This window comes from Apteryx mantelli, chromosome 8 (genome assembly GCF_036417845.1).
Source record: "Apteryx mantelli isolate bAptMan1 chromosome 8, bAptMan1.hap1, whole genome shotgun sequence".
NCBI classification, from domain to species: domain Eukaryota; kingdom Metazoa; phylum Chordata; class Aves; order Apterygiformes; family Apterygidae; genus Apteryx; species Apteryx mantelli.
Genome location: NC_089985.1, coordinates 32,397,263 through 32,412,619, shown reverse-complemented (window position 1 = coordinate 32,412,619; position 15,357 = coordinate 32,397,263). Strand labels below are relative to the sequence as shown.

The 15,357-nt window shown below is 61.3% G+C and overlaps 1 protein-coding gene across 2 annotated transcripts; it reads right to left on the bottom strand.

The window, feature by feature from the left end:
• Positions 1–8,220: 8,220 nt before the first annotated feature.
• On the bottom strand, positions 8,221–15,142 carry TSPAN1 (tetraspanin 1). 2 transcript variants are annotated; one of them, XM_067300479.1, is made up of 8 exons: positions 15,071–15,142; positions 14,747–14,811; positions 11,762–11,968; positions 11,288–11,362; positions 10,405–10,503; positions 9,900–10,037; positions 9,467–9,550; positions 8,221–9,057 (listed from the first exon to the last, which is right to left on the bottom strand). In XM_067300479.1, exons 2-8 carry the CDS (start codon positions 14,801–14,803, stop codon positions 9,004–9,006), a joined length of 714 nt encoding a protein of 237 aa, XP_067156580.1. In that variant the 5' UTR covers positions 14,804–14,811; positions 15,071–15,142; the 3' UTR covers positions 8,221–9,003. The 2 variants fall into 2 exon arrangements, with proteins under 2 accessions (XP_067156580.1, XP_067156581.1); XM_067300480.1 differs by lacking the exon at positions 9,467–9,550.
• Between the last annotated feature and the right edge of the window lie 215 nt (positions 15,143–15,357).

Genomic DNA, 15,357 nt, shown 5'->3' with positions numbered 1-15,357 from the left:
AATAGCCATGGGCTGATGGTGGCCCTGCGGCTTGTGTGCCAGTAGAGGTCCTGCAAGCCATGCGACGTTGCAGGTGCTGCTGGGCGCCTGGTGCTGGCGAGGCTGACGTGGGTTTGCTAGCTGTTTCCTCCGGAGGTTTGAGCACTTCTTATCTTTGCTGTGCTAACTGACGGAAACTCTGACCTGCCAGGCATGGGCTCTCGCTCAGCGTCGTGGGGCCGTGGTGCTCCCTGCTGGCATCCGCAGACCCAGGCCCATGGGGAATAGCCCCACCACCCCAGGCAGGGTGCCAGCAGACCCTGCGGCCTGGCTGCGTACACTCTTCAGCTCCCGACTTTACCCTCTTGCAGCCCAAAGCAAAGCAGCTTTTTGTCGGGGGGGGGGGTATCTTAGGCCCCCTAGGCTTGAGGGGGCAGTGAGCAGCCAGCTTGGGGTCATTGCACCCCACCGTCCAGGGCTGGGAGGCCCCAGCCATCGGACCCTCAAGGGTCTGGGCTGTATTTCTGGGTTATTTAGGTTTTTTTCCTTTGGAAGAAATTGCTCCTGGAATAATGGGGCTTTCTCCTGCCTCCCACCTGCGGTCTAACAACCAGCCGCAGGGAGGAAGGTGCCACAGGCAGAGCCGGAGGTGATCACGATGTGTGACGTAACTTGGCAAATGAATTCTTTATGGAGGCACTGTTCCAGCGCTGATTTTTCCCTGTGCTGGGGCACAGCCCTGCCCTGCAGCCGGGCACAGCTTCACGAGTGCCTGCGCTGTGCCATTTGCACCCAAGGAAGGGAAATCGCAGCTGGAGGGGATGGGGCCGAGGCCACGAACCAGCCATGATCAGAGCTGAGACCAGGCAGCTCATGTCTTGCTATGCTGGGGTCAACCACCCTAATGCTCCCCGTGCTGTCGAGCCCGTGTCTGGAAAGCAAAAGCAGCGTGTGCAGGAGGGACTGGGATAGCAAAACAACAGCCACAGCAAGGCAAGGTTCACGTGCGCCCCTCGCTCCTCCCTGCCCCACTGGGGGTGGTTGCAGGCAGGTGTTGGAGCTGCCTCCCAGGCTCCTGCCCAGTGTCGGCTCCCAGCGGCAAGAAGCAGGCGCTGGGGAAGGTCTCCTCTTCCCCGGTCCACTCCTGCCCCAGCCGCGGGGCCAGGTACAAGCTTTTTGTCAGGGCACGGACTTGCTCGAGGTTTTTTCTTCACCCTTGAGTCCCCCCTGCTTGTTTTGCCCCTCTCTGCGGTGCCAGAGCAAGGCAGGTTGTAGCCACCCGGCAGCCCCCACCAGCCTCTGCCTCCTGCCACGGCTGAGCCTGGCGGCGCTGGGCTCCTGCCAGGGCCCACACAGGGAAGGGAGGATCCCGGCCTCTGCGGACAAGTGATGGGGATTGGTGCCTTTGGCCAGAGCCCAGCAAGGCCCAGGTGGATCCAAATTTGGGTACTGCTCACCTGAACAGCAGGGAGGGTGGCAGAGGTTTTTTTTTTTTGGTGGGCGATATTCACCAAATCTTGCCCGGCTCGGCGGGGGCTTATTTCAAGTTTGCAAACTGTTGTAGTTGTAGGGTGGAGGCTACATGGAGGATGGGGGACTGAGGGATGCTGGAAGCAAGGCTAAACCCCTCCGAAGGGACCGTTTGTGCTGGTTGATAGCTTTGGCTCATCAGTCCCCGGCGATGGTGACCCCCAACATGCAGATTCGCTGTCTGAAGGTGCTCAGGCCCCAGGAAGCACATTAGGAGCCCCCGCGCCTGCCCTTTCCCGCGGTCCTGCAGGACAGAGGGCTCAGCCCGGAGCTGCTGGAGCATCCCTGGGTGTCCCGGAGGCACATCCCCTGCCCTCCAGAGGGAAGCCCGGCCAGCAGCTAAGCCCTGCGTGGTGTCAGCTTTTGCACGTGTGACACCAGGAGCCAGTTCCCAGGTCTCCAGCGGGCCCCTCGCAGCCCCCCCACGCCCCGGCCTCGCTCGCTTTGTGTAACGTCACGGAGCAGAACCTGCCCAGGCTGCTCCGCGCCCCCGGAGCAGGCTGATAATTAAACAAAAGCAAAACAGTCTTGGCATGAAACTTCACCTTTCCAGGGCTGGGGGGAGGGGGGGATTCTGCCTAATTCGATGTTGTTGCTTTTTTCTGCGTTATGGTTGTTTGGTGGTGATCTCCGTGCCGGGGGGAGCAGGGAGCCCTGTGCTCCCTCGCAGGAATCTGTGGTCCTGGCTGACCCTTCCCATGGTGCTGGGCATGTCTTTCCCTCTGCGCCCCCGAAACAGAGGGAAGCACCCCTCGAGCTGGTGTCGGGGAGGAGCGTGGCTCTAACAAGCCCCGTACGATCGCCCCGGTGCCCAGATCGACGTTTCAGCGCTCGGGGGATGCCGGGGTCTGGCCGCGCTGGCCCAGGCAGGCGCGGGAGGGAGGCAGCGACGCTGTCGCCCCACGCCTGCGCCCAGGCCACCTACAAGCCAGGCCAGGGAGCTGAGCCATCTGGAAAAAAAAAGTTTCGAAGGCAGGATCTGTCCCAGGCAGGGTCAGGACCATGCAAACCACGATGGGGACGGACAAGCGTCCGACAACATAGCATCTGACCCGTGCCCCGGGGAGCCCTCCAGGAGCATCCCTGCGCAGCAGCCTGCTCCGCAGCATACCTGCATTTCCAGGCAGGGCTCAGCCCTGGGATGAGGCCTGGAAAAACCCACTTCCTTCCCCACCCACGCCACCTCTCTCCATCGCATCCCTTAGCATTTGTGGGGGGGGGGGGGGTGACTTTTGGCACCCTCCACTTTGTAAAGAGTGTCGCGACACCGAGGCACCTAACCCTCTCTGAGGAAGGGGCTCTGCGTTGGTTTTCTCCTCGGCCCCGGTTGCGGGAGGTCCCTTCCCAAGCAACTGCAGAGAGCCCTGGTGCCACTGCCAGCCTGTGCCCAGCCCTGCTCGTGTCCCCCGCTGCGCTCCCTGCCCCGGGAAAATTGGGTTGTTGTCTCCCACGCCCTGCACAACAAAAGCCTGGTGCAAATTAATCTTCAACTCGGTGCCTGGGATTGTTGCCTTCGTGGTTATCATGCTGTGTCCTACCTGGCGTGGCGTTAATGATTAATGCACCCGGTTTAATATCAGCTGGCTTTTCAACCCAACACCCCTTCCTTCGCCTCCCCGCAGCCTCTGATAGCCCGACAAATAAGTAGGGCACCGAGCCACTTTTTGAAAACCACTTGCACACACAGCAATTTCTGGCCTTTGGGCTTGATGGGCCCAAGGGTTGGGTGATCTCTGCTCCCCGCAGCAGGGAAGAGGGGAAAGGAGCCAGGAAGGGGAGGAGGGTTGTGCCACGGAGAAAGCGCGTGGCGACTAGGTAGAGCCGATGGCCGGATAAGCACCTTCAGTCCCTGCTCGGCCTCGGGGACGGGCAAGGGCTGTGCCCAGCGACCTGCTGAGCCAAGCAGCAATGAGAAGTTTGCCAAAACGCCCCAGCTTTGGCCCAGAATAGGTGCGGGAGGAGGGCAAGGGGGACCAAGAGGCCTGGCAGAGGTGGGGGACGGCCCCCGCGGGCCACCCTGCTCCCCATCGCCCTGGAGCCGGCTGGCACGAGGACGCTGGCTCCGGTGGGGCGACTCGCTTCCCCCAAGCAGGGAGGCAAAACCTCGTGTCTAGCCCTCCCTCCTCCTCCCGGGCCAGCCGTGCCCTTGGAGGATGTCCTCCTCTCGCTGATCCGGGAACGTCCTGGCAGGCCCTACGGCGAGGCGGGAGGGAGGGAGGGAGGGAAATTCCCCCGCAGCGGGCACTCCTTGCGCAGCTGATGCCCGCCTCGCTGCCCTCGCGTCTCATTTGCTTGCTTTATCAGGACAAACCGCAAGCGCTGCAGTTCCTCATCCCACTAATCATGGGGCCCATCATCTCCATTGCCTCCCCTGATGAAACCAATTAGAAAGAGGGAGAGGGAAGCTCATTTCCTAGAGCGCTGAGCCCTGCCCCTCCGAAACCACGGTGCCGGGACGCAGCGCGGCCGAGCCCCCGTGCCGAGCGGGGGGTGAAGGTGCTCAGCCGACCTGCCGGGAAGTCAGCCCGTGCTCAGCACCCACCGCCATGGGGAGACGGCTGCATCGGCAGCTCCGCAGGGCTCCCGGGCGTGCAAACGCAGCCCCCGCGCCCGGCCCGGCAGGGTGCAGGAGCAGCGAGTCCCCTTCCCAGGCCAGCCCAGGGAGCTGGCGAGAGCCTCCCTTTTGTCACCGGGCCACCAGCTAGTCCCTTATCGGCCTGCATGCCCCGCCGAGTCACGTCCTACGGGCTCTTTGCAGTTTCCAGAGAAACTGAGCCAAGCCCGGGAGGCACAGGGCTCGTTTCCAGAGAACGGGGCCCGTGCCACGGACCCGCCGTGCCTTTCCAGAGCGACGTCCGTGCTTGGTGCCTGCTGTTTCAGCAGCAGGTTGGCCAGGAGCCAAGCTCTTGCAGCCCTGCCGGGCCGTGGGAATGCGGTGGCAGAGGGTGACCAGGGCTGTCCCAGCCACCCCAGTCCTGGGGGGCGCCTCTGCTGTCCCTGTCCCTGCCTCCGTCTAGCAGGGGATGCAGTTCTTTCTCTGGGAATTTGTGCCTTTCCCGGGCTCGTGCCCGCTCAGGCTGGGAGTGTCAAGGGGAGATGCAAAAGCCCCTTGGCAAGCTCCAGCCCCTCATTTCCACCCGCAGCCCCATGTCCACGAGGAGGCTAAACAGCCTCCAGCCTGGGCGCTCTTCCTCCACCCCATGCTCCAACCTCTTCCTTATTGCCTCCAACAGCCCAGCCCCAGGCAGGCACATTCCCAGTTTCCAAGCCAGGGGAAAGCCCATGTTTTGCATCAAAAGTGGACATTTCCTGGAGGGACAAGGTCCCAGGCCACCATGGGGGGTAAATATGGTGCCAGTGGTCTGGTCCCCAGGGTCTGGGGCTCCGGGGTGCAACCACCCATGGCAATGGGAGCAGAGGGCCACAGCATGCGCCTCCACCTCCATTTCCCTATAAAAAGCAAATCCCACAGCTCTAGGACTGAATGCCACCCGCTTGGTGAGCCCGGTCCTGGAGGTGCCCCAGTGGCTCCCTCCCTGGAGGGAGCCCAGTGAGGGACAACCAGCTCTCGCCACCCTTGGAGGACATGTGGCTGGGGACAGCCACAAGCGAGGCCTGGCAGGAGCACGAGGCAGAGGTGCTGCCACCAGTCCCACGGCCTTTCCCTGCCAGGGGACTTTCCCCTTCCGCTCTCACCCACACTATGTCATGGCTAAAAAAAGAGGGAACACAAGCACACACGCACACGCCTGCACCACCCGATGCCGCGCAGACCTTGTGCCCAAAGACGCCTTTCCTGGGGGCAATAAGGAAGTTTGCTATCATCACATGCCCCGGGGGACTTTTCGGCCTCTGGCTCGCCAACGTCACCAGCAGTTTCTCGGGGTGCTGAGGGCGAGTCCCTGCCAGGCACCCTGGGGTGCCTACCCGAATGGGGGCTGAACAGGGCCAAGCACCGCAGGGCGCTCCTTGCTGTGGGAGGTTATTGGCATAGGTTCGAAGGGAACCGGACCAGCCCAAGGGTTTCCAAATACATGGAGACTTCTGGCAGCTCCGGGAGGCTCAAATCACTGGAGGCTGGCAAAGGAAACATGCTCAGTAAATGTCACACCATGCTGGTGCCGATCCAGCTTCCCCGGGCATCAAGGGCAGGATCTTGGGTGAGACGGACCTTTGCTCTGCTCTGGTACCTCCATCCTTGCGATTGCCCTATTGCAATATCAGAGTGCAGCTGGGCCTGGCTCTCACCCATGTGGTTATCTGCAGCCCGCTGGGCAACTCAGCCCTCCCTCTGCTGCAGCAGCCCCGGTGCCCGCGGCTGCCCGGGAAACCTGCTGCCCCAGCTTGCCTGCGGCCCGTGGTCCCCCAGCGGAGAGACGCACCGAGCATCAGGCAGCGCATGCTGCCTGCGGGCTAGGGAAGGGCATGACCTGGCAGCCAGCCGGCTGCACACCTGTGTCACCGGGGCCTGCCAAATGCAGGTGCGAAGGAGGAACCCGCTGCGGCAAAACCCCTCCAGCAGGTCCCGGGCAGCTTTGCCGACGGTCTCCTCTTGGCTCTCATCCTTGAGCTTCTGGGGGCAGGAGAGGAGCCGGGCCGGAGGGGAAGCCGCAGCAGAGCCGGGCCAGGCTCGCGGCAGGGAGCAGGGCTCACTGGACCCCGCGGGTTCGGGGGGACCGGACGGCTGCGGGTACTGCAGGGCGGTGGATCGGGGCGCGTCCGTCACCGAGGTGCCCCAGGGCCTCGCCGGGCTGGGTGGGAGCCGCGGCCACTCGCCGGGGTGAGTCACACCGGTCCCAGCCCGGGTTCGTCCTTTGGGAACCTGCGGCCTCGCTCCGTGCCTCAGCCTCGGGGGGGACGACGCCAGCGCCCTTCCTGCACGGCCGACGGTAATGAGGGGTTTGTGCTGGGCGCGCGCTCAACTCGCAGCTCGGGTTTCCTCCGGGAGAAACTCCCCGCGAGCCTCGAGGAAAAGCCCCGAGCAGAGCTTTCCCGAGGCTCAGGCGCCCTGGCAGGCGGACGGCGTCGGGGCTGGGAGCAGCACGGGCGCGCAGGCGTGAAGGCGCGAGTCCCCCGGGCTGCCGGCGCCCGCCGCCTGCAGCAGGAGCGCAGCCGAAAAGGCTCGAGGGAGGGATCGTCCTTCGCCGCGCTCCGACCGACGGCCTCACCCGGGAGGCGAAACTGGTCCTTCGAGTTTCCCTCCAGGCGGGAGGGAGGACCGAAGCCGGGGGTGTGCGCGCAGCCGCTGCCAAAGCACCGCAGAAACTGCCCTCCGCAGCCAGCGAAACTCGCCCCGGCCCGTCGCCGCCTGGCGTTTCGGGCGCTGCGGTTTGGTGCCTCGAGGCAGCCGTGCGAAGCGGGGAGCGCGTTCCACACACACACACACACACACACACGCCCCCCCCCGGCACAGAGCGAGGCTCCGGCCGAGCCCCCCGTCGCTACTGCCACCGCAGCGGCGATGCCCGGGGAGGTGTGCGGGGCTTGCTCTCAAAGCCCGTCCCCAAAACAGCGATGGAGGGCGGGGGGACGCCCTGAGGCCTGGCGTGATGAGCTGCCAGCACCCCGCGCCAGCTGGGAGCACGGTGCTATCGGACACCCGGAGCGGCTCCCAAGGAGCGGACAGCAGGCAGAGCCGGGTCCAGGCGTCTCCCGCGTGTCCGGGCAAGGAGAGCAGGGCGCAAACCCAGATGTCACCTGTCCAGTCACTGGCTCACGGCGAAACTGTGACCTTCCCCCTCCCGGCAAGCAAGAGGCCTTTTTTCCGGCAGCTTTCCCGCACGCCTCACCACGGGCGGGAGGAGAGGCAGGGCCGCTGTCACCCGTCCCCAGCTGAGTCACCGGGGTGGGGACACCTGCCCCGCTCCAGGCACCGGCAGGGCCACGGCTGCCCAGGCTGAGCACCCCAACCCGGGGCTGAGCACCCCGAACCTGGGGCAGCCCTGCAAACCCACACAGCAGAGGGGAAAAGGAAATAAAACCCCAGCCCTGCTGGCCAATTCCTCTCCTGCTGTTTTTCCCAAGCTTGTCACCACCACATCAGATAAAATGGCTTTTTTTTTAAAAAAAAAAAAGGGACCTGGCACTCGTGGTTTGCAGGCAACAGCTTGGCAGGAGGGGCAGGGCAATCAGCCCACCCAGATTTAGGGAGAAAGGCCCAGCTGGGGTGGTGACCCGGAGGTGACACCTCTGTCGCTGGACTCCAGCGAAGGAGAGGAGCAGAGCGCCCTTGGTGGGACGGGGAGGCATTGAACAGCCCCCGAGCAGGCACCAAAGCAACCCGACCGCTGCTTGCGGGAAGGCGTTGGGTCACACATGCCCTGCTACAGTTACAGGCTCCAGTAAAAGCCACCGCAGATCGAGCCCCTGCTTTCGAGATAAGCCGTTGCTGGGGCGGTGCCGCCGAGGGGAGGGCTCGTTTGCAAGCCTAATTGCGGGACTTTATTGCACCCGGCACAGCCCTGGGTGTTGTGCAAACACAGCAGCGCTCCTGCTTGTTTCCAAGCACTGGCAGGTGACAGCTAAGCAGGTGACCTCCCCCAAAGGGTATAATGTGCCGCCACAGAGGTTAAACAGGTTTTGCAGAGGTGCTTCCCCTGCTCCAGCCCTGCTTCCCCCAGCCCACCCCTGTGGGAACCCAGTGCCCCCAGGTGTAGGCAAGGCAGCCCCAGACTGGTTCCCCTTGTCCCCTGCCCCCAAGCACTTCAGAGGTTGTGGTCAGAGGTATTTATTGAAGTCATTTGGGAAGTACAAGAGATCAGCTCCAAAAAATAGTTTATATCCAACATGAACAATTTTTCCCCCTCTTTGTTACAGCCTGGAGATGGTCCACCAGCACCAGGAGTTTCCTGCCACAGAAATCACAGCGCAGTACTAGGCTGCCAGGGCCAGATCACAGCCCATGGGAGCAGGGACCTGCAGGGTTGTACATCATGCCAGGGCAGGGGGCAGAGACCAGCCCCGACCCCTTCCAGGGGGGACCACATGGGGACAGCCTGGGGCAGCAGTTGAGGGCACAGTTGTCATCTACAACACCCCTGGGTCCATCAGCAGGACTAGCCCCAGCCTCCACATCCCCTGCAGTAGGGTTCACCACAGGGCTCAGGATCATGGGCTGGCCCAGCAGCAGCAGGCGGGTCCCTGCCCCTGGGGTGGCAGGGTGCGAGAGGTCCCACACCCACCCAGGCCTGGCAGCAGCACGCTGGGATCACTAAGCCTCAGCGCCATTAGCAGCCCTGAACTTTGCCTGTGCCATGTTATCTCCCACTGGCATCAGCAAAACAGATAAGCCACTTTTTCCACTTCAAAAAACAAGAAGTCTCTATGTACAGATGCATTGTGCCATATCAGTACAAAAATATACATATGAACTCTACAGATCCCAGCTTAGCAGATCAAAACACAGCTATAAATCACAGTGCGCAGGACAGCATCAGGCCCAGGGAGCACCGCAGGCTGCAGGCGCGTCCCGGTGGGCAGATCTCCCTCGCAGGGTCACTTCTCATCCAGGCGGCAGTACAGGTACATGGCGACCGTCATCGACGCAATCTGCGGGCAGCGAGAAGAGTCAGCTCCCCTCCTAGCCTTCATCACAGGGCACGCATGGGTCAGGGATCAGCCTAGCCCCCAGCTTGCGCTTTGGCACAAGGTGCTGCCACCCAGCCCTCATCTTCACTCCTTCCTCCCTCCTGCTTAAAAGCCCCCCTTGCAGGGGACTGAGGCTGGTTGTAGGGCAGAAATAGGTTCAGGTCACAGCCCACAGCATCACCCCCAGCACCCCCAAGGAGGAAGAGCCAGGTGTGCCTGCAGAGAAAGGCTTGGCAGCCACCATGGGGCCAGTGGTTGTCCACAGGGCCACTCCAGCACCCTCTAGACCATCAGCCACCCAGGCCAGCCCTAGCCCCACTGCTCACCCCAAGATGCGAGAAGGTGTTAAAGCAGTGACACTGACACTCACCTCCAAGGCAGCAATGCCAGCTGCTACGCCACCCACCACACCTGCATTTGTCTTGATCTCTGTCAGTAGCTGATCAAAACAACCCTGCAGGAAGCAACAGAGGTGGTGAGGACAAGCAAGGACCCCACACCACTGGGTTATACTCCCCCAGGAGCATACCACACACTCAGGATTCCCACCACCACCACCCCCCACCAGGTACCCCAGCCCAGCCCCTCATGGGCAGGGAGAGGGTCTGGGGCTTCACAGGGCATCTCATCTCAGCCACTTCTCAGATCAAAGCACAACATTTTGGGGGGAACACCCTAAAGAGACAGAGAGGTGTCCAAGTTCATGCCTCCCCACTGAGCTCCAGGATGATCCCTCCTCCCCAGACCAGAGCGCACCCCAGACAAGCTCTGCTAGACAGTAAGTGCTGCTCACGCATTCATACCGGGACATGACTTTGTTCAGCAAGGGTTTCATTGCATGATGGTGCTCCAGAGCAGCAGGGTGCAGGGTAAGTTTTGTGTTCCACAAGCCAAGGGGAGTCCGTGAGGTCTGTGTAGTTATTCAAGCCGCAGCAATGGAGCTAGGAGGGAGAGAGATGCTGAGAACATCCTCCAGGTCTCCCCAGCAGCCACATCCTCACCACTCAGTCCCTCCCCACCCTATGGAGGGGTCCCCCCCACTTCAACCCAACTCTGCAGGGATGTTCAAGGATCTTCTGTGGGGGAGGGGAGACCCCTCTCCGGAGACTTCAGCACATGGCATGCATGGCTCCAGCACTGCTAGATCCAAAATGGGCAGGTCCCAGGTGCCTGTCAATCAGTCACAGTCTGAGGGGCAGTGGGGCACACCTGGGCCCAGGGCTACATCCCCATCCCACCAAGCCCATGGGGCTACATGCCACCAGGCCACTGCCAGGAGCATCTCAGGAGGACCCCAGCTCAGCACACCTCATTCATGGTGACATTCCAGATCTGCGTAAGGCTTGGCTCCTTCCCAAACTTGTCCTTCAGTAGGGGAGTCACTGTGGCTGTCAGCAGCGTTTCCGCCTGGGAGAAGAGGTGGAAAAACACCATCAGAGACTGTTCTGGGGAGCACTGGGGAGCTAAGAGCCCCCAGTACCCATCTCAGGTCCCAGCCTGTGAGAACAGGGTAGATCAGACATGGCAAGGCCAGGAGCCCCTTACTCCATAACCCTGCTGCCCAGGGACAGCTCAACACCTTCCCCGCACACCAGTGCTGCACAGCAGCAAGGCTATTTATGACAAATGAGTCATTTGATAAGCAGCATAATTGAGGGAGCCAGGTTGCCTAATGGTGTCTGCCTTGTGGTTGGCTTCTCTGGCATCCAATGAGGTGAAGTGTGTTGGTGTTGAAGTAGTCACCTCTCTCCCTGGGTGGGTTCTCCAGGGTCTAATAAGGAGTTGCGTTTGCTCTGCATGAAGCATTGGACACTTTTTTCAGTATTCCTCTTACAGGAACTTCTTACCCTCCGAGAGGGAGAGAGATGTTAAGCCTTAGTTGGTGTTAGACTAGTGTGTTTAAAACAAAAAAAGCCAGATTTATATCATAGCCCTCACTTCTTTAGTGTGATGGGAATCCCTGTTTTCTGTGCAGGATCCAAGGCACAAACAGAAAACAAGTCAAGCTAACACAAGCTCAAGGCATACCACATGCATGCACTTGGCTTTCATGGGTAGTCTAGATTGCTGTGTGCTGTTCAGCCGGGGCTGAAGACAAGCATACAGCCCTCAGCATTTTACCCAAGGCATCCCAAGGGGATAAGACAGGTCCCAAATTAGCCCAGTCCCAAGATTCAGACATGCCACTCACAATACCAGTGTAGACAAGAGCCACCACAGCAGCAGCAACTTCAGCAATGAAGATGATCAGCACGACTGTGAAGAACTAGGAGATACAAGGGGAGGGAGGTCAGAGCAGTAGCCACAGTCCATGGGCCCCCAGGGCGAACTGCTGTACTCGTTTGCTTCCTGAGGCCCTACCTGACCCTCATCTAGGGCTCAAAGCTGTTTCGTTGCCTTCAGCTCTGCTCTAGGGACAGAAGCAGCATGACTTTGGGGTCCCCCCCCCCAAGCCCTGCATCTGCAGGAGGCTGGCCTCTCTGGGCATCCTCCAAGTCCTTTTAGGGAAACCTTTGCTCAGCAGCAGCTTCTGCCACAAAGGAAGACCCAGAAGGGACATCTCCATGGAGATGTCCTTAACCCTCCTGCCTCCCCCACCAGAAACCCAGCTCAAGTGAGGCTTGATAAGGAGATAAAGCATTGCTGAGCCTAGTCATGTCCTTACCATCATCAGGAGACACTTGCTCTCTTTCTGGGCCCCACAGCACCCCAGGAAGCCAATCACCACCAGGATGGCACCGATGACTATGAGGAAGTAGCTCACATTCACAACCTGCAGGACGCTAGCAGAAAGCGCCCCAAATATATCGAAGAAGGACTTTCCATCTACTATGACCCAGATTCCAACTCCCAGGAGGGTCCCGCCACCTAGCTGGTAGAGAAGAGACACGTTAGTTCACGGACAGCCTAGGAGGGACAGCTAGAGAGCGGGAGCAAGAGTTATCAGTGGGGGAACAACTTTCTTCCTCCTTAAGTGTTTTTGGCAGAGCTCAGCCTCTCCTGAGGCACCCAGTTGCAGTTTGAAGGCAGCATTAGCTCTCCAGCATAACCCAGGGAGGCAGCAAGGACAGCTGCTGGCTGGAGCGGAGACAGAGACACCCCAGCAATCCCTGTGACTCATTCCCTGCCCAGGACCCCCTACTCCCCAGTGGCAGGGGAGGCCACCCCAGGCACAGGTCTGCCAGCAGCATTACCAGGGCAGGGCCAGCCCTGCTCCACAGGGTTACAAGTCCTCAGTTCAGCACAGGAGCCAGCTGCTCTGTCCCCATGCCCCTGAGGAAGGGCAGAAGACCTTAGGATGGGGCAGGCAAGATGCAACTCCAATTGCTCCAGAATTGAAGTGCAAAGCAGGGGACAGACAAGCCCTGGGAGAGCTCAGTCCTCCAGGAGCAAGGAGCAGGGCAGGACCTTGCCAGATCTCAGGAAGCTTCAGTGCTCCTCACACCCTGCTGCACCTTCTCCCTATCGGCCACACGCTACCACCCCAAACCCAGCCAGACCACCATGCCCTCTCAGACCCAGCCCCTGGGGCAACCCAGGAAGACACATGAGGCAGGAGCCAGGCTCAGCCCAAGGCACCACAGAGGCTCAGGGCTCCCAGCAGCACTGCCCAGCAAGGAGGTACAAGGCCTGCATCCCTATGTCTGCACCCCATTCCTCCACCAGCCCATGATATGGCTTTCCCAGATTCATAAAACCCAAAGTTTCCTAGATCCTGCCCCCTCACTTTTTGTGGCAGGGAGTGAGAGCGCTCTGCTGGAGCCATCCCTGCCAACCAGGATGCACAGCCACATCCACCCAGAGAGCAGCAGAGCAGGGCAGGGACACAGCACCCCTGACAGCAACTGGAGCCTCATTTGCAGCCAGAGCTGCAACCACCAGGTTGAGGAGGATGCAAGCCCTTTGGGCACCATTTCCTCCAGGAGAGCTGGGGCTGCCAGCCAAGCCAGGGTGGCATGAGGGCAGTTTGCACCCTCCCATCCTGCAAGCTCAGAGTGCTTTGCCACCCCTTTCCTCTCTTTCCCCCCTCACCAAGCTTTGCTCAGGTCACAGTAAGCACCTCCAGCCATGCCGGGGCCATGAGGAAAAGGAGGAGGAGCAGCAATCTCACTAGCTGCCCTCCAGGGAGGCAGATGGAGACCCTGCTCAGCATCACCTCCACTCCCACATCCCCAGTCTTTTCACCATCACAAGTCTGAGAGAAAGGATTTGGGGGGGGGGGGGTGGAGAGCAAACCCAGTCACCCCACCAGCAAACTGCTATTTATACAGCGCTTGGGCAAAAACAGAGCCAGGAGCTCCAGGGAAGGGGCAGCCCCGCTCTCTGCCAGCCCAGCGCTCAGACACAGCCCAGGGGAGGCGAGCAAGGAGCTGGCACAGGTATTCCTCCACTTCCCAGGTTTCCCCCGTGCAATGCAAGACCTGACCGGCCCAGCACCCTCCCTACCACCGAGGGCAGGTCAGGGCACTGCAGGCTCCAGGGTGACCGGACAGGTCACTCCCCCAAAACACCAGGCACCAGCAGCACATCCTCCAAGCTGTGCGTTGCAGCTGCTCCCTTCCCCAGGGCAAATAGTCTCGGTGCCACTGGGGCTGCAGCAGCCCCTGTGTGGGGCAACCAAGCCGGCAGCACCGCTGGCCACACCCCAGCAGCTCTGGAGGGCTCATGTGGCCAGCTCAGACACCAGGGATCATCACGCTGCCACGAGTTCCCCCAGCTGTGGGGAACCTCCCACTCACACACCAGAGCTGTTGAGCAATACCTGGCCCCAGTCACTCCTACGCTCCTCGCAAGATCAGCTCAAGGCCATTTCCACCCAGGGGCACCCTGCCCTCCTCCAGGCTCAGACCTTCCCTGCCAGTGCCAGGGCACAGCATGGCTGGGGCTTTAAGGAGGGAGTATTTCGAGCTTGGGGGCTTTGCTTCCCCCTCCTCCCTTTCCAAGGTGGGTCAGTCCACCCCTTCCAGGTGGTTTTATTGCTCCAGCAAAGTCAAAACAGCTGTAAGGGACCTCTGCTACTGTCACCAGCAGTACACGCTCCCAGGAGCCCCAACACCTCCAGTCCCTGCCCCACACACAGGCTGCTCCCCTGGAGAGACAGGGACCCACCAGCAGGGACCTGCAAGTGACCCTTTCCTGGGTGCACAGTGCCCGGCACCCCCAGCCAGACCTTTGCACCAGGAGGGACACGCATAGCTGACATGACAGCCACCATCCCCAGGACAGTCCACTGCTTCACCTCGCTCTGGACTTTGGCCACCACACCCAGAGCAGGCACTTGACAAAGCCACTGCCAGCCCAGGGCTTCGCAGTGCCCAGCTCAGGCTGCCCTGCCCCAGCACAGGGCAGGGCTCCCAGCTAAAGCCAGGCAGCCATCAGGTCTTGCACCCCCCAGGGTCCCAGGAACAGAAATCCCACCAGCATCCACCTGCTCACAGCCCCAGATCCCTCCAAGAGGGAGCACAGGGAAGTCCATGCCAGCCAGCTTCAGCCACCCCATCCACAGCACAGCCTCCCCCAGGGAGCTGCTTACTCCAGTCCCACTCCCCAGTTTGACAAGGCAGTTGAGGGGGAAGCTCACCAGGCTCACATCACCCCAGGGCAGAGGGGAGCCACCCCCAGGTTAAGCAGGGCCCTGAAGAGCACTTACAAATATGGTCAGGTTGAAGAGGATCATCATGACCTTGATAAAGGTGAAGCACCCCATCCTTGCACCTGGGGAGAACACAAACATGATCAGCAAGAGCTCAGACCCCAGCAGATCCCACAGCCCTACAGCACCCAAAGGTCACCCTCCCTCCAAGGGGAGCTTCAGGAGGGCAAACTGCGCCAGCAAGCCGCTTTGTGGTGAGAGGCAGCCCCAGTCGCTCCTCTCTACTCCGGGGAAGCAGAGCAGAGCCACTTCCCACAGCGGGGAAGCTCCTTGGGGCACACGCATGGGTGCCCGCTCCCCAGAGCGCAGCGCCCAACCTACCTTAGCAGAGAGCAGCTCCCAGAGACTCAGCCCAGCCTGCCCAGCCCCACTGCAGCACCTGCAGCACCTCCCGCCCTTTAAGCAGGTGAGGCCCTAAGCGGCAGCCGCCTCCTCCAATGGGGAAAGCGCCGTGCCCGGCCCGGCGGGCTGCACCCGGCCACCCGCACGGGCCACCCCTCGCGGGGGCGGCGAAGCGACACGGCCACGCTGGGTGCCTGGTGCCTTGCTGCCCTCTGGTGCCAAAGCCACCTCTTGAAGGACAGAGCGTGGCTGGGGCGGCTGCCGCC